Source organism: Octopus bimaculoides, chromosome 4, assembly GCF_046866305.1.
Source record: "Octopus bimaculoides isolate indiv1 chromosome 4, ASM4686630v1, whole genome shotgun sequence".
NCBI lineage: Eukaryota > Metazoa > Mollusca > Cephalopoda > Octopoda > Octopodidae > Octopus > Octopus bimaculoides.
Window position 1 is genome coordinate 86,476,226 of NC_142931.1, and position 25,000 is coordinate 86,501,225.

The following is a 25,000-nucleotide window of genomic DNA, read 5'->3' on the forward strand; positions in this document are numbered from 1 at the left end:
GACTAAAGGCAGTGCACCAGCATGGCCACAGTCAAATGACTGAAACAAGTAAAAGAGTATATAAGAGAGTGCAAACTAACCTGAAGCTAAACAAATCTTTTGGTAGATGGCTTTCTAAAGCCCATTCTACTATTTACAAAAAAGTAGTGAGAATTATCTCTTTGTAGTTGACTGATCATCTCTAGAAAATATTAAAAATTTTGGATGGCCAAAATTTCTAAAATTAAAGCAAATTTTTGTTAGGTGGGAAAAAAATACAGTGTGATGCTAATTAATAATAATTATATTTCCTTGTTTTCTTTTGTTCTTTTCTTTTCAGGTAGTTTAATATTTACTTATGTGCAGTTAAGTGATTTGAATTCCTACACCTGTTATAACTACAATCCAAATCAGGTCACTACAAAAGCTGGAGGATGGACAAATTTAACAGTGAACCCTCTTCTCTCAAATGGTAATTTTGATCTTTGTGCTTTCTTTTAGGGAAAGTGAGGTAGGGTCCTATGCCACTTTTATGAAGCAAGATTCATCCCTCAATATTGACTTTGTCTTTCTCTAAATTTCTTTCTCTCTCTCTATCATCCATTCTGTTGCCAGTTACACCCACTAACACTACACCACTACAGTCACCACTGCACCACTAAAGCCACTAACGTGCCGTCAATCTCATCATCATACCATTACACTTATCACTACATCATTGCAGCCACTATTGTACCACTACAGTACAACACATGAGCTATACAAATTTCACTGTTCAATATCAGTTCCCAATTGATTTTTAACATTACTATTGGTAAAAGACAAATAACAATTTTCTTGAAACTTTCCATTACCTGGAAGATATAGTAGGTAAATCACACCAGCATACAATTTCTGCTAGCAACAGGGTAGATATAGAGCAGAGACAATAGGTGCTTTTGCTTAATACAACTCCACACTATCAAAACAGTAACCAGTTCTGAGCCTACAGTTTTGTGGTTCAAATACTGCTGAAGATACCACAATGCATAGATAGCTAGGAATCAGTGCAACAAGATATTAGATTAACTTCAGATTGAACATCTGGTCCACATGTTTGGAGCATAGTGAACCTTGCAAAAGACACCAATGAAGGGCCATCTGGTGATATTGAAGTAGGTAATAATTTAGTTCCATGTTATGTTGATTGAAGCTCTCTTATCCTTTTATGAGTTCACTTATTCAGTATTATATCTAGTGTGGTTTAACAGATCACAGCAAGATGGGGTTTTCATGCTTTTCACAGGTGAAATAGTTTTGAAATGTTACATCATATTAATGTTACTGAATAGTTAGTATTATCCTGATTAGTATTGAGATGCTGTGACATGCTTGTGTAAACCATGCTCGCAAAGTAACAATAATGACAAAAGTACTTCAGCCATATTTCAGGATACCTGTCTAGAAGGACAGTAACTCTTAAGAACTGATATCAGGTAAAGACTCTTTTTGATCCTCCTTGCAATGAAGCAATCTTTGTAGTATCAGTGGCATGATAAAATGCTCCCAGTACACTTTGTAAAGTCATTGGTGAAAGAAGGCATCCAGTTGTAGAAAACCTGCAAGAGTGAACTGTGCTAGCCAAGCTTAATCTCTACAAGCTGCATCACAAGCTATTTGTTTAGCAGAGTGGCAAATCCCAATACAACTAACATAGATTTGAGGGGCTCCTTTAGTTAGTCTTGCTCATATAAGACAACCTTTCTAGTGATGGTGGCACAATGAGACACCCTCATTCCACACAGTAAGGCACAATACCAAAGTAGCCTGGTTTTCTGTTCTGTGTGAAAAATAAAGCACATCGGTAAGGAAAATTAGACATAAAATGATGATGGTAGCACCAGTTTTTTTTTGTTTGTTTGTTTGTGTTTGTTTGTTTTTTAAATTTTCTTTTTCTTTATCACTTGTAGCTCTTCCAAATGAAGCTCCTCTCAAAAAGTTGTACAGTACAAATTCTGGTTCTATTGCCATGTTTGGTACTAAGTTCATAATTCAATGTATGTATGGTGGCATGTAAGTACTACATCTTATGATTTTCTTGCAAAATAATTAAAATTCAGTTGAACAGCACCTAATATTTCCTTTTTTTTATATTTCAATAAAAATATCTGACACAAGCTACAAGCTACATTTTTTTAAATATATTTCAATAAGAATATCTGATACTTTGAAGACTAATTTTCCAGACATTGTTAAAAGTGAAATGCTCAATATTTATATCTACACATAAAAAGTACTCACTACACTCTTGGAGTGGTTGGCGTTAGGAAGGGCATCCAGCTATAGAAACATTGCCAGATCAGATTGGCGCCTAGTGGAGCCACTGGTTCTCCAGACCTCAGTCAAACTGTCCGACCCATGCCAGCATGGAAAATGGATGTTAAATGATGATGATGATGATGACACTGCACTTCAATTCATTTCATCTCCAGTTGTCTTCAGGCATCTTGTTTCTGAATATGGCTAAGTTCCTGAATAGATTCAAAGTTGAAACTTTTATTTCCAAACAATAAGTAACTAGCAGTAATATCCGTCGTTGATCGGATAATTACTTTTACTCTTTCTCAGGAGCCACATTCAAAGTGTTATTATATAGAGAGAGTTACTCTTCCTGTATGTGTGTATTTTATAAGAAATATAATAATTGAAGTGGAAAAAAGATCAATTTCATACACAAACTTCTGTTTGTTTATTATATGACAATAATAAGTGGGTTGTATGTGTTTTTTTATATGTCAATACAGTAATGGCAATTATATAATACACTAGGCTTTGGTTGGCACAGAGCTGCAATGAAAGAAAATTGCCTAACGTGCCACACAGTGGGACTGAGCCCAAGGTGACATGATTGGACAGCAAGCTTCTCAACCACACAGCCATGCCTATAAAAGAGATATACATTTTGGATGATACACTCTTTGATACAATATGCTTAGCAAAAAGATGGGATGTTTACGGCAAGAAGACCTTTGATTTTTATATTTACTCGAGCAACACGACTAACAATGTTACACCATACAAAGTGTCCCAAAATTAACTGTTTCAATGAAATAGAACAAATTTTTTAAAAAAAACTGACAGAATTTTATGTTTAATACCAAAACAAATAGATGTATAAATCTTAGGTCAAACTTTTATTGAAAATTTTCAACATGTCTGTATCCCTGCATACTTCAAATCTCTCCTTAGCCTTCTGAAACACATTTTGAAGCATTTCAGGAGTTAACTCCTGTACTGCTAACTGAATGTGTTCTTTAAGCTCAGCTAAATGATTGCTCCATCTTAGGGATGGAGGTAAAGAAAATGATTGCTGCCAAATTGAAAAAAGAGCTGTTGTGGACAAATAAGAAGGGTCCAACAGGAATGAAAATAAAATTATAAACAAAATTCAAAATTTATGCACTTTTAACACATTAAACATGATAAACACAAATAACAGTGAGTTTTAAAAAAATTGCATCCAATTTCACACAAATCATCATTAATTCTGGGACATCCTGTATTTACTCATCCAACTAAATGGGGGCGGGAATACGGGGGGGGGGGGGACTAATTGCAGGTGTTGAGTGTAGCTTCCGGAAGTGGTCACAACAGCAGTTTGTTTTTTTGTATGAACATTTTGCATTATATTGTTCAGACAAGGATGACATAGAAGGCAGATATTAAAAAATGCGATTTATCTGCTCCTGGGTCCACATTAGGCAAGAAGTTGAAAATTTTTTGGGCCCATGACACTCCATGGACCCAATGTAATGCATGTGTAAAATTTCATTAAAATCGGTTGGGTGGATCTCTAGTTTTGACAACATGACAAACACAAACAGACATCCTATGTTTTATATATATATAGATAACACACTTAAATTATAGGTCACTGACACATGTTCAAACAGATTACATTATACAACAAATGCAAATATTAAACTTTTCATTTCTTGAGATGAGTTAGTTCTCTGAACAATTATAACGATAATAAAAACAACTCATCTCAGACATTTAGATTCTGGTTTGCTGAACAAAATACAACAGTTTCATTTCAGTTAATCAGATTACCCTCTAGGCATGTAATTATATGACTCAGCGCTAGCAGTTGATGTAAATGAACCATTTTATCATGAGAATATATATCTTGTAAATACAGCTTATACATTTTCTCTTGCAGTCCAATCCCTGAGATTATGTGGGAATCTCCTGTTGCAGTGCCCCGAAATGAGCCATATCACACATTGGTGATAAACAATGTTACAGAGGCTCATAACGGCTGCTACAAGTGTATAGCTACGAGTGTTAGGACTGCTGAAACTGAAATATGCATTGATGTTAGAGGTAAACTCGTCTATTGTATATCTATATTTTTCAAGTGAAACTATTTGAAGGAAAAGTAGTTTTATAGCCATATCACATAATGTATTGATAGCATTATTGTCCCAAGAATCTAATGTATACATAGGATAATAACTTAGATTTAGCTCGCATTAAAGCAACTTAATGATTTTATTTAAAAAATACTTGATACAAGCATGGTATTTAAAGAAAACAGATGACATGAATCTTTTGGAATAAAATTTACATGCTTTCTTTGTTCAATTTTTCAGGCGCACTTGGAGTAATCTCTATAGAGGAAGTTCTTTTTAAGTAATGGTATTGACTACTTTTGGTTTAGTTTTGGATTTAGAGCTCTTACAAAGTATTCTTTTACCTTTTGTAGTTGATCAGTTTTTTTGTGTATTTAGTAAAAAGAAAATATTTTGAATTTTCCATTTGTGCAAATTTCTAGATGTTTACTACAAGGAACATTTCTAGTAGCTGAATCCTAAATTTGCTGTTTGTGCACTCTTACACAAAGGATGTAGATGGTCCTTACTGTCAAAAAAAGGGGATCATCTTGTGCTTTCCAGTGGACTTGCTTTGCCTGGTCTATTTTGCCACTGAAAAACAGATGCTTAGCTCATACAAGTTGATTCATTAGCAATCTGGAGCATTTCATAAGTTTCTGTATTGTTTTTGGTCAGCATGAAAAACAAATATATATATATATATATATATAGTTGATAAAAAAAAAGACATATATCAGAAAAGAAGCACACTCTAAAGAATAGATTAGTAATTGTTACAACAAAATTTTATATCTTGGACAAGATTTCGCATCCACAAAGCCAAAGCCTTGTTAATGAGGACGGGTTATCTCCCCTGAACCCGAGAGAAAAGCAACCCTTATAAACCCGGAGATGCCTAACCAACAAACGGGGAGAAACAATTTTCCAGTAGGCAGCGCTTGAAGTGGACACATTTAGAAAACACTTCTTTATGACTATTTAACGTGCCAGATTTCGTATAGTACTTAAGAATTTTGGCTCTCTCCGCAATGCAGATCTTGCAATGGCCACTTCCATTAATATATTAATTTCCACCTGATATCACACAAGGTCCCTTGATTTTGAGGCGCCACAGATGGCGGGATTTTATCGACTTTTATCTATCTATTTCTAAAGAGTTATTGTTTATTGAAGGCACTTTCTTTTGCCAAGGGCTTCACAGATATTAGTGATAGTAATATTAGAGTTATCATGTATGTCAGGAAGACGGTACTGTTCAGCTAAGATTCAACTTGAGTCAAGCAATCTGACACCAAGAGCTCCTTTGATGTAGCTATGGGAGCATATGACAGCACTGATGTCTGTGATCTTATCAGACTGTACATCCTGGGCATCTCAGGGAAGAGGTTTCCTTCGGTCCTCTTCAGCTTCTACAGAGATGATGCCCTAGCCATCTCTAGAGGATCCAACAACCACACATTAGAGTTAGAAAGGACCTAATTAGCATAATTGGCTCAGTAGGTCTCAAGATCACCATTGAAACAAATCTCACCACAGTAGATTTCTTAGATGTTACTTTATATCTGGGCTCTGTACATACAGGCCCTATCACAATCCAAACAAAAGACTTCTGCCATCCCCCTATAATTTTCAAGAACCTAGTGAAAGGTGTATGCAAGATGATCTCAAATCTATCCTCAAGCCAAGATATCTTCAATGCCACTGCCCATTACTACAATGAGCTACTAGCATCAAGTGGCTTCAAGGACCACATCTCTGGTACTGAGGTCTTCGGTGACACTCTGTGACGTCACAGAAAGTGTCACTGAAGATCCCAGTATCACCGCCACAGATAATGAACAAACCATAGACACAGATAGTGACCAGCCTGCAACGAATGTACCCACCAGTAGAGTCGCAACACCTAGAAATTATGGCTAATCCAAGGCCAGTGACATGGAGGAGGGATCCAGCATTCCCAGTACCACCACCACAGATGTTTACCAAATAATTAGCTTTGACACTGATGGAATGACCGGCCCCACACCATATGTTACCAGGAGTGCAAATATGGCTATATCCCATGTTTGTTGTAAAAATATTGAATCTGCCAGTACTTCTTTCAAGCAACGTTTTCTTAACCACCAGGCATCTCTCATATTTCTTCCCATGACTTTCATCTTCTATGTTCCTGCCATAAGGCTTTCACTTCTACACACGCCAGCTTAATCTAATTCATCCTTAGTTGAAAAACACCTGTTCTTTGTATTTGTAATTGTGTACCATTTCTCCATTTTTTTTCTTTTCGTCTTTGTTTTCATATACATTTGCTTGCATTCTCCCAAAGAATCTAGTGCTCTTAGCTTAGATTTCCTTGGGACCAGCCAGATTAGAGCAGTCTCTAGATTAACTGAACGCAACTGCAATGATGGTCTGCTTCTCAACTGAAGATTGAAAGCTCCAAATGTCCGTCTTTGTTTTTTCCTGTCCTTTTTTGTATCACCTACTGTCCAAATGTTTTGTTGTTGCCTGTTACGTTCTTGTTCCATTTTTTGTTTTGATTTTATATGTTATTATAATATATATATATATATATATATATTATAATAACATAGGGTAAAGTTAATTAATTAATTAATAATTTTACCAAGTAGTCAGTATGTTAAAAAAACCTTTTTAGGTAAATTATAGAATATTTTATATATATATTCATATATATATTCATTTAATGTCCATCCTCCATGGTGGCATGGACTGGACAGTTTTTTAAGATCTAACAAGCCAGAGGGATGTCTGTTTTGGTATGGTTTCTTCAGCTCAATGTCTTTCAAACACCAACCATTTTACAGAATGTATTAGATGTTTTTTCCATGATACCAGCAGGAGGGAAGGTCACCAAGTAGCTTGCAAAACAAAGAAGAAACACCAGCCTCAAAGGGGGAGATGGCCTTATACTAGCTGTTGAAAGGCACAAGTATGGTAGAAGGACAGGCAAGATACCTATCTTGCTGTAGAAGAGATTCTTGGCTACTTCATATTTAATGGATGTGGGTGGAGTTTAGCTGTAAGGAAGAGAGAGATGCTGGTGATGAGTTGGTGGAGCAATTATATCAGAGTACAAGAAGGTGAATATAAGGGAGAATATAGATGGTGGATAGGAATGTGTGGGAGGATACCATATGCTGTACTGGTTGGATAAACTATAAGAAAGTTTACAATAATGTGCCACACTGCTGACTCTTGGATTGCCTGAGAATACTTAAGGTCAACAAGACGATTAGGGTTTTTTTTTCCCCCCCTAGAAAATAGCAATATCACTGGCAATAGCATTTATATGCAAATAGATCATTTGAAAACATGAAAATACATGGAGATTTTGAAGACTCACTCTGTCCATTACTTTTCATTATTAGCACTAATCCCTTTGACAAGTATTCTGAGAAAATCCAAGACTGTCTATGATTTTGCCAAAACCAGAGTGAAAATAAATCATCAGCTATATATATGGTTGACCACAAACTGTATACCAAAAAATGGGGGGGGGGCTGAATTCTCTAAGCCAAACAGTAAGGATATCTATACAGTTTGGGGTAAATAAGCATGTCATGTTAACTATGAAGGGAGGTTGATAAATTCTGATGGTATAAAATTATTACAAGATGATATTCAGTAGATAATGGGGGATATAAGAACCTAGGAGTGCTGCAGGACAGTAGGATAATAGAAGAAGAAACGAGAGAAAAATCTCTAAAGAGTACAAGAGAAGAATTAGAGGTTTGTTACTCTAGTATATGCAACCATACATACATGTTCAACATGGTGCGAGTGTTCTGAGAGAGAAGTTAGGCATAAGAGGAATTGGTTGCTGTGTGCAAGAGAGAAGACTGCGCTGGTTTGGTCATGTGATGCGGATGGATGATGACAGCTCCATGAAGAAGTGCCAATCTCTCAAAGTGGATGGAACATGTGGAAGTGGGAGACCCAGAAGGATGTGGGATGAAGTACTGGAGAACGACCTGAGGAAGATGAACCTTTCAGGCGAAATGACAAAAGACCAAGACACCTGGCGCTTGGCCATACTCAAGAAGACCTGTGACCTGCAGCAAAAGTGTTAAGACCAGTCCTGCTGATGGTATAAAGCACTTGTGACAGTGCCACATAAAAGCACTCATGCAGTGCCACGTAAAAGCCCCCACATGGTGTCACATGAAGTTCCCATGTAGTGCCACATAAAAGCACCTGTGTGGTGCCATGTAAAAGCGCCCGTGCAGTGCCACATAAAAGTGCCCATGCAGTGCCATGTAAAAATGCCTGTGCAGTATCGCATGTGTGCCTGGTGCAGCTCCTCAGCTTGCCAGCTTTGGTCAAATCATCCAACCTATGCCAGCATGGACAACAGATGTTAACTGATGATGGTGATGATATATATATATATATATATATATATATATATATATATATATGTATATATATATATGTATGTATGTATGTATGTATATATAATGAATCCATAAACACATATAAAACATCCAAGGGTATATTTTTTCCCTCTAAAGATATTATGCTCAGGTCATATAAATTTAATATTTAATTGATATTTACTGAGTATTAATTGAAACAGCTGTATGGGATGATGATTAATTTGATGTTAATAATAAACAATTATTAACTTCCCAATCTCCATTTTCTTTTTCTTCTTTTATATATATATATATATATATATATATATATACACACACACACACACACACACACATCTACACACACCTACACACACCTCGTATATATTCACTTATGTATGCAATGAAATAACTTGCATTTTGAATGTTATTTTCTCATATTCATTATTCATCTTAGATTTCTTCAAATGTGCTCAGAATTTTTAATAAGGTGTGTGTGTGAGAGAGTGAAAATGATGACAACTAAAGGAAGGATGATGGAAAAATAACAAACATCAATATATTACCTACCAATATATGCTAAGTAGATTATTTTTAATGAAGACAATTTGAATAGATGTGGTAGAGACAGAAAGACAGAGAAAGACAGCATTGCAAGAGAAGAAAGTGAAAATGATTGTATTCAAATGGAATGACATGGTAAGGTTTTTTCAATGAAGTATGTGTGAGAAAGAAGGACAAAGATAGAAGAGATGGCTGGATTGAAAAAAAAACAAAAAAACAAGCATCAATATATTATACTTAACGGTAAACATGACAGATATAGTGTAAAAGTTTTCACAAATATTCTCCAAGTAATCACTTATATTTAATGGAAACAATAGAATAGAGTGGTATAGAACAAGAGTGAAACAGATATATGCTGCATGAAATGTAAGTTTTTGTGCTGATGGCAGGGATTAAAAAAATTTGATTGTGTGTATTTGAATCTTCAGTAATAAAAAAAAAAAAAATTGAATTTGAATTTTTAAGAATTTTATAAACAATGGAAACTAATGATTGCTTTCTTTTAGTAAAAGTTACATAATTCTAATTAATAAGCAGCGTTCTCCGTTATATTTTAGATATCTGTTTATGTATATATTTCTCACAGGTCCTCCTATTTGGGTTATTGAACCCCCCAATGAAATTACTGTTACTGAAAAGTCAGATGTGGTGTTCCATTGTAAAGCAAGATCACTGAAGGGAGGAAAGGAATTGAATCCGCCTGAATGGATGAGAAATGGAAAGCCCTTATCTCTACGTCCTGGAGGTTAGTAAAATGATTATTGCTTTCAAATCTTCCTTGCCACATTCATTTACATTCTTGACATTTTGAGTTCAAATGCTTCTGAATCCATAGTACTATGCCTGACTGAAAAGAAAGATGGTTTCCATTGTTATATGTTTTTCTAGTTAGCAGTAAGGGCATCCTTATAACTAGTCCAGTGAGTTCTGTTGCCACTTGGTCATTTGACTTTCTAGAAATATCAGTTAAATCTCACTTAAGTTATACTTCATCTTAAAAAAAAAAGAACACATTGGATACTATAATCTAGGATAAACTATCCTTGGAAATAAGAAGTTTTGGTCATGGTTTAAATGCTTTCAGTTAGCAATATGTTCAATTAGGGCAGATTTGAGGTAACAAAAACTAATCCAACTACTAAACTATAACTCCCTACCTCATGAATATGTTTGAAAATGAATGTAAAATTGTAACAGAAAAAATCCTTCGTTTAAACTATATTTTCCTGCATAATGACTCTTGACTGAATTATGAGATAAGTCTAGCTTCACAGTTGAGTGATTAATAATAAGGAGACTTGCTAGAAATATCAGGCAAATCTCTCAAATTATACTCTACCTTCTTGGATAATACAGTTGTAGATATACTATGGCTGAAATAAAGATAGCATGATTATTGCGAGAACACCTTTGATCATAGGCGCAGGAGTGGCTGTGTGGTAAGTCCCACTGCATGGCACCTTGGGCAAGTGTCTTCTACTATAGCCTTGGACCGACCAAAGCCTTGTGAGTGGATTTGGTAGACGGAAACTGAAAGAAGCCTGTCGTCACTACATTTATATTTTTTTTCTCCTTGTTTCTCTCCTTATTTCTTTCTGTGTTCCTTTCAGTTGAAGAGCGTAAGCTCGAAACGTCAAAGACTTTCTATATTCCCAAGCGTTAAACTAATGCATTCATTTGTTGTTTACACCACCTGTCTTCGTCTGTTGTATTTTCGTAAATTCTCCCATATATATATATGTTTGTGTGTCTGTGTTTGTCCCCCCAACTTCGCTTGACAACCGATGCTGGTGTTTTTACCTCCCCGTAACTTAGCGGTTCGTCAAAAGGACACCGATAGAATAAGTACTAGGCTTACAAAGAATAAGTTCTGGGGTCGATTTGCTCGACTAAAGGTGGTGCTCCAACATGGCTGCAGTCAAACGACTGAAACAAGTAAAAGAGTATAAAAGAGTACAAACTGACCTGAAGATAAACAATAATGACAAAAAGAGAGGACATATAAGGGAAATATGGTTCTAGATACACTATTTGAAAAATAAAAGATCATAGGTATATGGGACTCAGCTACAGTTAAATCTCAATTGCCTTCTCACCACAAAATAACTCAATCCTTCCTTATTTTACCAGTTTCTTTTCCTTTTATCATTTTTAGTGCCATACTAATAGGGTTCTTATCCAATTTTTTTTTCTTTTAGGAATGATAAACAGACTATCATTGTCTTTGGATGGTTCTTCTCTCACCTTCTCAGATGTCAGGAAGAGCACTGATATCTGCAACTTCCAGTGCACATACAAAAATGACTACGGAGAAATTTTTGCTGATATTTCATTTAATGTTATATGTAAGTATATATTCTCTTCTTTTCCATTTCATAGTGGGCCACATGTTTTTAGTAATCTTCTCTTTCTGTTGTATTTCAATGTGTGTGTGTGTTCATTTTTAAATGAGTGAAAGGTGGAATTTTCCTTGCAAAAGCATCAAGACAACATTTTAGTTTCTGGTTTGAACGACTGAGAATTTCTGTGTAAATTATGCCCTTAATCCCTGTAGCTGGGAAAAAAAATGTATTATCCTTAAAATAGATACTGAAATGTTGTTTTAAATAATTTGAAATATAACGTAAGGTTTTTTTTTAATAACTGTACAAGTTTAATTTCACCATGTAAAGTAAAGTTAGTGATTACTTGACCGGTTTTGTCTCAAGTGGAGAAAGAAATTGAGATTGAACTAACTAAATTTGTTGTCTTTGCTTGAACAGAGATGATGGGGTGAACAACTACAACCCCACTAAATAGCAAACAAATCTCCTTAAAAATGGAAAGGACATATTAGTGGTTCTCAACCAGGGTCCATATAAGGTTTAGTTGTTAAAGTTTGTGAAATAAATTGATTATACTTCTACAATACATAAAACATTTTAACATTTTTTTAATACAATTTCTAATAATAGCTAATTATAAAAATATAATAGAACATTTTTAAACATTGCATAGGTATCAAATGGGTCCATAGACAAAAAATGGTTGAGAACTACAGCATTAGACAATGTACCCTCTAATGTAGAAAAAGATGGTTGAAGTGGTTATGAGTGGAACGAACACTTGATCACAGTTTTGCTGACTCAGTCCTGACCTGGGGTTAAACAGATCAGTTTCTTTGCTAAGTAAACTACCTCTAAGGCCCTGAAACACAGACCAAAATTTTAGTAAGTAGGAAAATAGATCCTTGTTCCATCAGGGAAATGGCCTTGCTCAATATGTAGAAATGAAGTAGGTAGAAATTCAGTGTACCCAAAGGAAACTCTGGGCATACAAGAGATGCAGTGGTGTTCTATGCAGGTTAACAGGGAAAGGTCACTTTGTATGTGGAAGATGCTTAGGAGCAATAAGCATTGAGAGCATGCAGAAAATAGGCTTTTTCAGATAACCAGGAGGGTACTTAGAGGTAGCAGATAGTTTGTTACCTAATTAGTAATGGAGCAGAATGTTCTAAAAGTATAGTTACTAGAATAACAAAGGCTGGAAAAGTTCAGAGAGCTTTTACTTCTGTTAATAACAAAAGGTTTCTTTCTCAGAATGCAAAGTAGTGTATGTTGCTTTTGTATGAACAGCAACACTACATAATAGTGAGACATGGGCCATGAAGACTAGAAACAAATGAAGTTTGCTTGCTTCATTGGATGTGCAATGTAAGTGTACATTAACAACTAAGTACAAATATGTTCAGAGAAAAAAATGAGCTTAAGAGGAATAAGACGTAGTGTGCTAGAGAGAAAAGAAAACTGTACTGGTATGGACATGTGAAGCCTTTGAATGAGAATAGCTGTATAAAGGAGTACCAGTCACTTAATGCAGATGGAGCCTATTAATGAGAGAAATCCAGGAAAAACAAGGGATGAAGTAACAAAATTTGATCTCGTATATAGATGTATATGATTATTTTGTTTGTTTGTGATGGAACTCAGTGTCATCTTTGTTTTGTTTTTTGTTTTTGTTTTTTTGTATGAGAAATATAGAGAATTGTTATCAAAGACCAGTAGCTAAGATAAGGACAAAGCAGTTACTATCAGCATATTAACATTGTAGCTCAAAAAGATAGCGGGGTTGCGGTGGTGCATTGTGTGGCGTTTTTCTCCTTCTGATGTTACATCAGTTCTTTGTTGGCCTCCTCTTGTGTTGGGTATCACCGAATGTGTAAAGAGGTTGTCTCCTTGAATCCCTAAGGTCATCATGTCTTAGCAATTTGTAGAAGGATGTTTGCTAGAATGCCCAAGCAGTTTTTATAGGGTGAAAAGAGGATGAAATTCTATAATATCCAAGAAACCATATCATGCCACAGTTTCACACTGATTGATTAACCTATAGATCAGACATGTCAAACTGTGGTGGTCACTCATGATGCCTAACTAAATATCTTGTGGTTGGGGTTCAAATCTCTACAAGTGATTGTTTTTATATAGCAATTTATTGTTTTATGGTTCAAAGAACAGCAAGAAATAATTACATTGATATAATAAGGGCTATAGATGAACTGAACCCAAACTCAGCTACTGGCCCTGATGGATTCCCAGCAATCCTTCTAAAGGTATATAAACGAGTCCTAGCAAGACCGTTGCAGTCCCTCTTTCAGAGCTTCCTTGCATCTAGCAAACTCCCAAGAAAACTGAAGGAGGGTAAAATATGCCCTATTCATAAAGGAGGTAGCAGAGCGGAGGCCAAGAACTACAGGCCTATCTCTTTGACCTCGCACATCAGCAAGGTCATGAAACGAATAGTCAGAAGGAAACTAATCGCCTTCCTTGAAGAAAATGACTTGCTGCCTGACACCCAACATGGTTTCCGACCAGGAAGAAGCTGCCTGACTCAGCTCTTACAACACTATGACTGGGTGCTGAAACAGCTACTTAACCACTCAAATGTGGAAGTGATATATCTCGACTTTGCAAAGGCCTTTGATAAAGTCGATCATGGAATAATACGTCACAAACTGCGTGATCTCGGCATAGTTGGAAAATTGGGAGAATGGCTTCATGACTTTCTGAAGGATAGAAGTCAGGTGGTAGTAGCCAATGGGGCCACCTCCAATGACACGCAAATAGTGAGCGGTGTTCTGCAAGGCACTGTTTTGGGACCACTACTGTTCATAATGGCCCTCTCAGACATGCCCTCAGCCACACAGAGAGCCACGGTCACAAGTTATGCAGATGATACAAAAGTCTGACAGGTAATACAGAACCCTGAAGACACTATGCACCTGCAATGTGAGCTGGATGAAATATACAAATGGGCTGAAAAGAATAACATGCAGTTTAATGCTGAAAAGTTTCAAGCCTTGTGCTATCAGCATGCAAAACTAAATGCAGTACCCATTAAATACACTGGACCTGGAGGGACTGCAATCCCAGAAGCAGAGACAGTGCGAGACCTGGGCATTTACATGAGTAATAATGCATCCTTTCATGTTCATGTTGCTAAATTGTCAATGAAATGCAGGCGACTGACCAGATGGATTCTTAGGACTTTTAGAACAAGAGATCAGGAAACCATGATGGTGCTCTGGAGGACACTTGTTCTAAGCCACTTTGACTATTGCTCTCAGCTATGGTCACCAACGAGTGTCAAATTAATCTCAGAACTTGAGGCAATCCAACGAAGCTACACAAAGAAGATAGCCTCTATGCAGCATATAAGCTATTGGGAAAGACTCAAGAGATTAAGACTCTATTCCTTAGAGCGTAGTCGAGAAAGATATGCCATAATATACATCTGGAAGATCCTCGAAGGAATTGTCCCAAACTTTGGCATCGAAAGTTACACAAATAAAAGAACTGGACGCCATTGCATAGTGCTAAGGACTCCAAGTTTGCCATCAAGATGTAGGACAAGATACTGCAATAGCCTGGGCTTCAGAGGTCTACAGCTCTTCAATATCCTCCTGAAGGACCTGAGAGACCTGCATGCGGTGAATGTAGGTGTCTTCAAGATGAGGCTGGACCTCTTCCTGTCAGGTGTCCCAGATGAACCAACTTCACGGCAGGTGGTGCAGATGAGAGCAGCTGCATCAAACTCTCTCATGCACCAAATGTCAATTCCTGAAGTAAAATTGTGTAGCAACACCAAATGGCAGTGCCCCAGCATGGCCACAGCTCATGAGCTGAAACTAGATAAAATGAAAATGAAAATACTTCAATAACTAAATCAGCATTGATATAGCCATACATTATTGGCAAACAACCATCTTTATTAAATTCTTTTTCAAAGTCAGTTGTCAAAAACCACAGATTGAGAATTGTAAAATTGTCATGTACATTCAGTGTAGACTAGAATATGATGTCTATCAAACCTAAACATAAAGGATATACAGTATAGAAAAATACAAAAAAAAGCAACTTTCACATGATACTAGACATGACAACTATTAAACTCTAAAAACAGCTAACTCCAGAAATATTTTAGATGTATCTAAAATGTGATAGATTTACAAACGATATGAAAACTTGGATAATATTACATTTCTGAAACCAAACAGAAACCCTTTTGCAGTAACATTTTCCTGTAGTCACTTCTTGTATTTGAGAAAGGCTTATTCTTCATTAATCCACATCTCTTTCTCTCTCTCTCTCTCTCTCTCTTTCTCTCTCTCTCTCTCTCTCTCTCTCTCTCTCTCTCTCTCATTGACTTTTTACAGCAACTCCTGCTCTTGCCACAAGCATCAGTTAAACTTTTCGAGGTAACAAGTAGAAACTTTAGCCACTTAACTTAACCAGTGTACTACTAGTTTTGTTTGAATGAAGACTCTATCATCTTTTGATATTAGAGTTCCTCAAAGACAAACTGATCACATCTAGAAAACAAAAAGAAAGTTTTCGATTGGCTATTTTATATTTCAGAATAGAGTTCCTTAGGAATATAAAATATCAAGTGCAGATTTATTAAATCACAGAAAAACAAAGCTTTATCTACAAGAGTGAGGGATAGTTGTGACAATAATGTAATTAATTTATTTAATTAAGAATAAATCACAACAGCTACCAAATTTTTTAAATTGTTGGCCTCTATTTAGAGTTATAGGATCCTATCACTATCTTAAACCTGTATATACACAACCTTCCTACATATGTCATTATTACAAATCTTCCTTTTTCTATCTTGTTATTCAATACTAGGTCAGACTTGGTCAACTGGTTCACCTACTGTGATCACCCTATACATTTTTTTTTTTTTTTTTTTTTTTTTTGTATATCAGAGGACTTCACTATCTAATTTATCCTCTCCTTAAGATGACATGGTGTGGCTTGAGTTAGTTTTTGCTGTTTTTAACAAATTCAGTGACCACAGATTTCTCATAGGTTTATTGTCAATGATGTAGCTTTATGTCTTCATCACCTCTATTTTTCTTAGATAGATATGTTATAATTTGACTTTACTACACAAATTGAGTTGATGCACTATTGACATTTCTATTTCTGCTTTCAGTAAAAACGGAAATTCTGATGGCTCCTGAGAACCAGGTGATTTCCAGAGGAGACGTTGCTGTATTTCCTATTGATTTTAGGGTTGATCCTTTAGTGAAAGACAAAACAAAACTCATCTGGAAACTAAATGGAAATATGATTGAAACTTTTGCTATTGAAGATGTCAGGATCTTGCAAAACTGGACTCTAATAGTCAACACATCTGAGATGGATGAAGATCGTTTTAAGATGTTCCTTGGCAATTATTCAATTACGATTAACAACAGCATTGAGGTTGTTATAAAATATGCCATTTTAAAACAGAATCCTGCAACAGGTGGTAAGTTTCCTAAAACAAAAATAAAGCAGTTGTATGCTTGTCTAACTTTTTTTTTTTATAATTCCATGTTGCCTCTGTGATGCCATACTTTACACAAGACAGTCCAAGTATTTTAGTACATCCTGTCAACAAGAATCCTTAGTGCATCACTCTCTCCTTCAAGCAGCTGCAATTTAGCTGCATCTCACAATTCTGTGATAGGAATCTCTGTCTCCATTAGCTTTGATAGATCCTCAATTTAATGTTGTGCTTCTGCTAATAATATCGGTATAATTGAGTGATCTTCATCCTCTGTTAGGGAATGCAAGACTCCAAAATATACATCACTCTCAAGTGAATGTTATTAGATATATAGGAACAGTTAATTTTCATCTCTATACATGTAGATGATGATTATAACATTTAGAATGTGGATCTGGTTAAGAGGAATCTCAAATTATGACCAAGCCAACTAATGGCAATAACAATATTGATGAAAGAATAATTAGAGGTGCACTGAGCATTGATTAATGAGAGTACACTAGATAGTTCACAGTGACTACAGAATGCTGATTATAGCCAATAATTGTGTCTGTGATTTAACCCTTTAGTGTTCACATTATTCTGCCATAATTAATGCTTTTTTATCCATATTGTTTTGAACTAATCATGCATTAACTCGTAGCTATGAGATTTTGATGAGGTAGCTGTTAATTTTTAAAACGATATTGTAGGGTTGGTGTGAGAGACCAGATCTGGCCAGTTTGAACATAGAATAGGCAGAATACTTTTGGCCGGATATGGTCGGTTTAAATGCTAAAGGGTTAAGTGTTATCAACTACTAAGCATTGTTGATTTTTGAAAAATTAAAGTTTATATTCTGCTGCTATCAATGCTGCTCCACTAACATCATTGTCTCTTCATTTCAGGAACCACCATGCAATCAGCCGGTCTCGATGCTAAGTGGATTGCTCTTATTGTAGCTCTTGTCCTCTTCTTTATCATCTTCATCCTTCTCCTTTGCATACTCTTCAACAGACAAAGTGGCGATAACTACTCTGGTGAAAACATCTTTTTTTTTTTATATTTTTACATTATACACTCAGTGTTTGCTTTATTTTATTTATGCCTTTTGTTGCATTTTTATTGGGTTGGGTTTTTCTTTCTTCATTTTATCAAATAAACAGTTGCTAAGATTAGCGTTCTGGAAGATATGGTGATTCAAAAGTCATGGCTTCACTCTTAAACACTTCTCCCTCAAATTACTTCTAATTTATTATACACTGATAAATCTGTCCCTTTTCTCATATTGTAACTGCTAAGGTAATCCCCACTACATACACACACTAGTGCTGGTGCTATGAAAAATGCACCCAGTACTCTATGTAAACAGATTGGTGTTTAGGAAGGACATCTAGCTATAGAAACCATACCAAAACTAAGACATTGAAATGGTCCATTTTCCATTCTTGCATGGGTCAGACAGAATTTAGTAAGGTATGTTTTCTATGGCTAGATTCTCTTCATACCCCCAACCTTTACCTGTTTACAAGCAAGGTAATTTCCAAACATGTTTTACACAGATCACTGAAAACAAGCACCTTCACTTTGATGCTCGTTTGCATCCATCACATGATGTCAAGATAAGAGTACATGCACACACACACACAATCATCATCATTTAGCATCTGTTGTCCATGCTGGCATAGGTTGGACAGTTTGACCAGGGCTGGAAGGCTGCATCAGACTCCAGTCTGATTTGGCATAGTTTCTACAGCTGGATGTCCCTTTTAATGCCAACCACTCTGAAATTGTAATGGGTGCTTTTATGTGCCATTGCATGACACCAGTATCTTCCACGACTGTGCTTTTATTTGGCTAGACAAGTCTTCTTCTCAAGAATGACATGATGCCAAAGGTCTCAGTCATTACCTCCGCGAGGCCTAACACTCAAAAGCAGCTTTACATGTGCCACGGCATCAGCCAGAACTTTTCATGTGCCACTGGCATCAGCCCACCACACACAAAAACAAAACTTTAGATCAGTTCAAATGTGTTAGGGACATATTTGATCTATAAAGAAAAGTAATTTGACTGTAATCTGTCATGGAGAAAAATTTTTACATTGGGGAAAAGGTGTAAAAAAAACCACTCAGTTGAGAGTGCCCTCTATGGACAAGTAGATGTGTTTTGAACTTGCTTTCTTCACCACTAGATACCAAGTGAAACAACTTTGAACTCACTGGAAGTTTTAACTTCATTATAAGAGGGTGGTTAAAGTGAGAATTTTTCTCCATGGCCAACAGCCATAATTACAGCCTTTTTACAAGTCAAATATGTCCCAGATGTATTTGAACTGATCTAATGTTTGCTTATCTTACACCACTGCTTTGTGCACCTTTTATATATATATTATACATTATTTATGCTAGCAGTACCGGTGTCACGTAAAAAATATTCATGCCAGTGCCACATAACAGCACTTGTGCCAATGACACATTAAAAATACCCAGCACACATTGTGAAGTGGTTGGCATTAAGAAGGGCATCCAACCATGGAAACCAAGCCAAATCAGACTGGAATTGGGTGCAGCTTACCAGCATGGAAAACAGACATTAAAGGATGATGATGATGGTGATGAGAAAGACTGCCCTCCAGGTGGTTTTCTGTTAGCTGTTGAATATTATTTACATATTTGATCCCCAATTTGTATAATTTTTCTGATATTATTAATTTCCCTTTGTATTCTTTGTCTAATAGCACTCACTTGCTTAATAAATAAATTTAGAGTAATAGCAAGCACTCAAAATCATTGTTAGAATTTATGAAGAAATTAAGTATTATGTTGACTCTACTTAACCTCATACCAGTCCTCAGTTTATTGTGAACTGGAATGCACACCTAGTATGCACTTAAATAAAAAAAAATTTTTAAACTTACTGTAGATTTGAACACGTGATTGTATAACATTTCTTTTGCATTGTTTTTGGCAATATACATATTTATACATTTTAGTATTAATAACCTATACAATCAAATGATTGAATAACAGTAAAAAAGGGTTGCTTAGAGTAAAAATGAAAATAGAGGAAAGGTGAAAATTACATTGAATTGAAAAATTCTAATGTGAAAATAAATAATGCAATATGTAAGTTGTATAACCAAATGAAACTTGAAATATGAAATTTTTATGTAATTGATATGAAAAATATAGTGTAAAATTGTTTACAAATGAAGACTGAATGGAGAAAGTCATTCATCATCATCATTTAACGCCCATTGTCCATGCTGGGATGGGTTGGACGATTTGACTAGGGCTGGCAAGCTGGAGAGCTGCACTAGGTTCCAGTTTGATTTGGCATGGTTTCTATAGCTGGATGCCCTTCCTAACACCAAACACTCTGCGAGTGCAATGGGTGCTTTTATGTGCCACTGGCACGGGTTGAAAAAAAGAAGGATGAGGATTAGAGAGGGAGATAGTCATAAGGATACAGAAAGACTAATAAGAATAAAGGTGGTAAACAAAAAAGTGATAGAAAGAGAACAAGAGAGAGCATTACTAGGAAACAGTAGAAGTAAAGGGATACATTAAAAAAAAAATAAGTACATCATTGTAGATTGTGAATAGAACTGTGTTTTCTGATTAGTATGTAGTTGAAATCTTCAATAATAAAAGAATTTGCAAACCACATTTTCATGTAAAACATTCAAACTAGACGGGGTAAACCTTGATAATCACTTTCTTTTAATAAAAGTTATATAATTCCAACTTAGTAGTTAAGAGTTTTCTCAATTATAGTGTGTGTGTATACATATATGCATGTGTGTACATGCATGCATGATAAGCTTCTTTTAGTTTCCATCTACCAAATCCACTCTAAAAGTTGAGTTGTCAGCTTGTGGCTATAGTAGAAGACACTTGCCCAAGGTGCCACACAATGGGACTGAACCCCAAACCACATGGTTTGGAAGCAAGCTTCTTAATCACATACCCATGCCTACACCTGATTATATAGACCATATAAATCTGCCTGTATAAACTATATATATATATATATATATGTGTGTGTGTTTAAATATATTTTTTTACACCAAAAATTTGGCAAAAGAATCTAGTATCTGTTAACAATCTTAGCAAAATACTCAGTTGAGTTTTTGTATATATATATATCAACTTTAAATAGAGCTCGAAATGTACTTGGGTCAATTTCATTATTATTATTATTGTAATAAAGTATTTTCAACGGATCAGTTTTGAGCTCTATTTAAAGATGGTACCGCTTGACTGGCCTTTGTGCGGGTGACACATAAAAGCACCCACTACACTCTCTGAGTGGTTGGCGTTAGGAAGGGCATTCAGCTGTAGAAACTCTGCCAAATCAGATTGGAGGCTGGTGTTGCCATCCGGTTTCACCAGTCCTCAGTCAAATCGTCCAACCCATGCTAGCATGGAAAGCAGACGTTAAATGATGATGATGATATATATAGCTGCATAAACTATGTACATCTAGCTATATTAAATTATATACATCCAGCTTTATGCACAAACAATACATATCTGACCCTCTAAACATATATATTCAGCTACATATAACAGATCCCTAGCTAAATATAACACAGAAGGTTTTATGCTCCTAACATGAAACTTAGGGCAGTGGGGTGGGGCAGAAATTGTTTTTGTTCTTTTTCTTTCTTGGTTCCACTTTTTTCATAGATTAACTTTGTTGACAAAAAGATTTTACCTCAGGAATTTGGGTCACCAAGTGTTTTTATCCATTTACCCTCTTTTTCTTCCATCTCTGCATTGTTTTATGATTTATTGTCACAGTAGCACTCTCAAGTTTCGTTATAACTCTTTGGTTTCTTTGTGTTCGTCAACTTTGAAAGAATGTTTTGTGTTAGTAGCCATTGTTTTGACATTTCTTTCAGACTGACTCCTTAAAATTATTTTCATGTCTACCCATCTAGAGTTTTTGCTCTCAACCACTTTTTGCCTATGAACCCCACTTGATTACTGTTCTATTCGTGTGGACCTCCAAAAGTCTTACATGAACTCCAGGGATCATACGGACCCCAGATGAGAACCACTGATCTAGAGTGACATGAATGTCATAACTTCCCATTTTAACCTCCTCTCCCCACAGAAATGTAGGACCCTATACTTAATCCTAAGAAAGTAATGTATTATCTTTTAAACATCAAACAAGTGAATCTTCTGATAAGCCTTCTCTACAAAGAAGTTACAGTTTCTGCTGTTTCACTTCACTCACTGTTAATACCTTTCTGAAATGCACAAACATCACAATCATATATACACAGGGGTTGGACAAAATAATGGAAACACCTTAAAATTTCAAACAAATTTATTTTAATATGGGGTAGGACTGCCTTTAGCAGTAATTACAGCTTGAATTCTATGAGGTATGGACTCATACAAAGTTTGAAATGTTTCCAAATGAATTTTTGTCCATTCTTCTGCTAAAATAGTCTCCAGTTCTTGTAGTGATGATGGTGGAGGATATCAACTCCTTACTTGTATATTTAAAATGCACCATAAATGATCAATAATATTGAGATCTGGGGACTGTCGTGGCCAGATAAGATGTTCAACTTCCTTAGAGTGTTCCTCGTGCCATTTAGTAACAACTTTAACTGTGTGAATTGGTGCATTATGATCCTGAAAGATTGCGTTGCCCTCCGGAAACAGTTCCACAACCATAGGATGTATTTGATCAGATAAAATGTTTAAATAGTCTTGACTATTAATTCTGCTATGAAGGGAAACCATTGGGCCAGCAGATTTCCAAGATATAGCCCCCCAGATCATCACAGGTCATCTTCTATGTTTAACAGTTGGAAAAAGGCAGTCTGGGTCAAATGTTTCTTTTGGTTGTCTCACACGTATACTTGGCCAGTGGTCAGAAATAGGGTAATGGATGACTCGTCCAAGAAAATAACATTCTTCCACTGCTCTAGGGACCAATTCTGTAGGTTTTTACTCCACTCTAAATGCTTTGCATCATTTGTTTTTGAAAGTAGTGATTTTCTAATTGCAGCCCTCCCATGAAATCCGGCTTTGTGTAGCTACTGGCAAACAGCTCTTGTGGAAACTGGCTGGGTTCTCGGGGTGGTCATTAAGCTGTACTTTTGTGATCCTTTCTAACAATTCGCATAAGAGTCCGACAGTCCCTATCTAAAAGTTTTGGTTTTCCTCCAGAGTTTTGTTTCGACAAGGAGGTTTTTTCCCTCTTTCTCAAAGGCTGTCATTACTTTCAAGACAGTACTTCTTGATACACCAAACATTTCAGCTGTTTTTGTAACGCTAGCACCTGCCATATGAGCACCAACAATTTGACATCTTTGAAAGTCCGATAGATCTGTCATTTTAATGAATTTTAATTACATTTATCTGATATCTGAAAAGAAACAGCAATTTTAGCAAAAAATATTAAGCAACACTAATAATAAATCAAAAAATATAAAAATAGACAAGCTTTTGATGGTTTTATAGATATTTCAAAATTATGATGTTATGATGCTAGGTGTTTCCATTATTTTGTCCAACCCCTATATATATATATATATATATATATATATATATATATATATATAAGTTCTATCAAACTGTGAATTTTGTTTCTGTAAAAACAGAATTAACACAAGGAGATAGATATAAGTAACTTATGATAGAAAAACAAAACAACAACAAAACAAAAAAACATGGAAATGTGTGCCATTATGATTATGTGGTTAAAAGTCTGCTTCACATCTCAGTCCTACTCTGCAAGTGGTGGGATGAGGGGCAAATACGAAGACATAATGCAAGCATACACACACACACACAATACACAGTTTCCATCCACAAAATTTGCTCACAAAACATTGGTTTGCCCAAAATGCTGTACTATGGGACTGAACCCAAATCTATGGTTGCAAAGTGACGTTTTTTTAACAACAGAGCCATATTACTAAATTTTCCTCAAATTTGTTTTTATGTCTGTGTTTCCATTTATTTTACTATTTTTTTCTTTAATTTCACAGTTGATAAAAAAGAACGAAAAGCCGGCCATAACCCTGAAAAAGAACTTGCTGACAGTGGATTTCATGATCTACCCCGCACGTAGGTATTATCGGTGTTGAAAGAAGCAAAAATATATTTTAGAAAATTTAAATATGGAAATGGAAAATATGAAACACAAAATAGAAAAAAGTATTTTTTTATCAAATGAAACAAAAAAAAGAGAAAAAAAACTGTCTTAAAAGGGAATATAAAAGGAGAGAAAAAGGAGTCTGTGAGATCTATGTATCCTAAATATAATTGTTGGTGTTGAAACCTGTGTAATGTCGATGTTGTCTGTTGGCATGTGGCTGTCTAAAAAGCGTTTTTTCCGTTCATGTTTGCTTTCTTCTTGCGTGCTGATTGTCGTGGGACATTGCCATCCTTCTGATGTTTAGCTTAACTCTTCCATACTGTTGCATTTTTGCAGAGACGATGACCCTGGCCTTAAGAAACCTGACAACCTATCTATCTCTAGCACTGGTAAGAGTATCGCCAGTGATACGGACAGCATGGGAGAGTACAGCGACAACGATGCCGGCAGCAGATTCAATGAGGATGGCTCTTTCATTGGCGCTTACCAAAGTCATGAATCAAAAGGAAATGAGTCTAATGTCTAGATAATGCAACATCAGGCAATGATGCTGACCAACACTTCCCTCTCTTGACTAGACCGTAATGAAAAATAAAGAAATAACAAAAGAAACAACCAATTTCCATCTGAAATCTATTCTTGCTGTCTTTCAGTCTCAACAAAGCGGCGATGATGAAACTTTCCGTCAGACTTGTTCAAACAAAAAAAAAAAAGTGAGAGAAAATTATAAAACAAATAAAAACAAATCAAATTTAACAAAAATATACACAC

The 25,000-nt window shown here is 35.7% G+C and overlaps 1 protein-coding gene across 8 annotated transcripts in view; it reads left to right on the top strand.

Annotated features, from left to right (window-relative positions):
* The window catches only part of LOC106879415 (neuronal cell adhesion molecule), a 179,921-nt gene extending 154,946 nt beyond the window's left edge, over window positions 1-24,975 (top strand). For all 8 annotated transcript variants that reach the window (XM_089350920.1, XM_089350918.1, XM_089350916.1 and 5 more), the window contains exons 7-15: window positions 320-451; window positions 1,929-2,031; window positions 4,181-4,344; window positions 9,888-10,046; window positions 11,500-11,646; window positions 16,781-17,098; window positions 18,007-18,138; window positions 24,120-24,198; window positions 24,566-24,975. In XM_089350920.1, the coding sequence (XP_089207046.1) occupies window positions 320-451; window positions 1,929-2,031; window positions 4,181-4,344; window positions 9,888-10,046; window positions 11,500-11,646; window positions 16,781-17,098; window positions 18,007-18,138; window positions 24,120-24,198; window positions 24,566-24,755 (1,424 nt within the window). In that variant the 3' untranslated portion in view covers window positions 24,756-24,975. The remainder of the gene's footprint in view (window positions 1-319; window positions 452-1,928; window positions 2,032-4,180; window positions 4,345-9,887; window positions 10,047-11,499; window positions 11,647-16,780; window positions 17,099-18,006; window positions 18,139-24,119; window positions 24,199-24,565) is intronic.
* The last annotated feature ends 25 nt before the right edge of the window (window positions 24,976-25,000 follow it).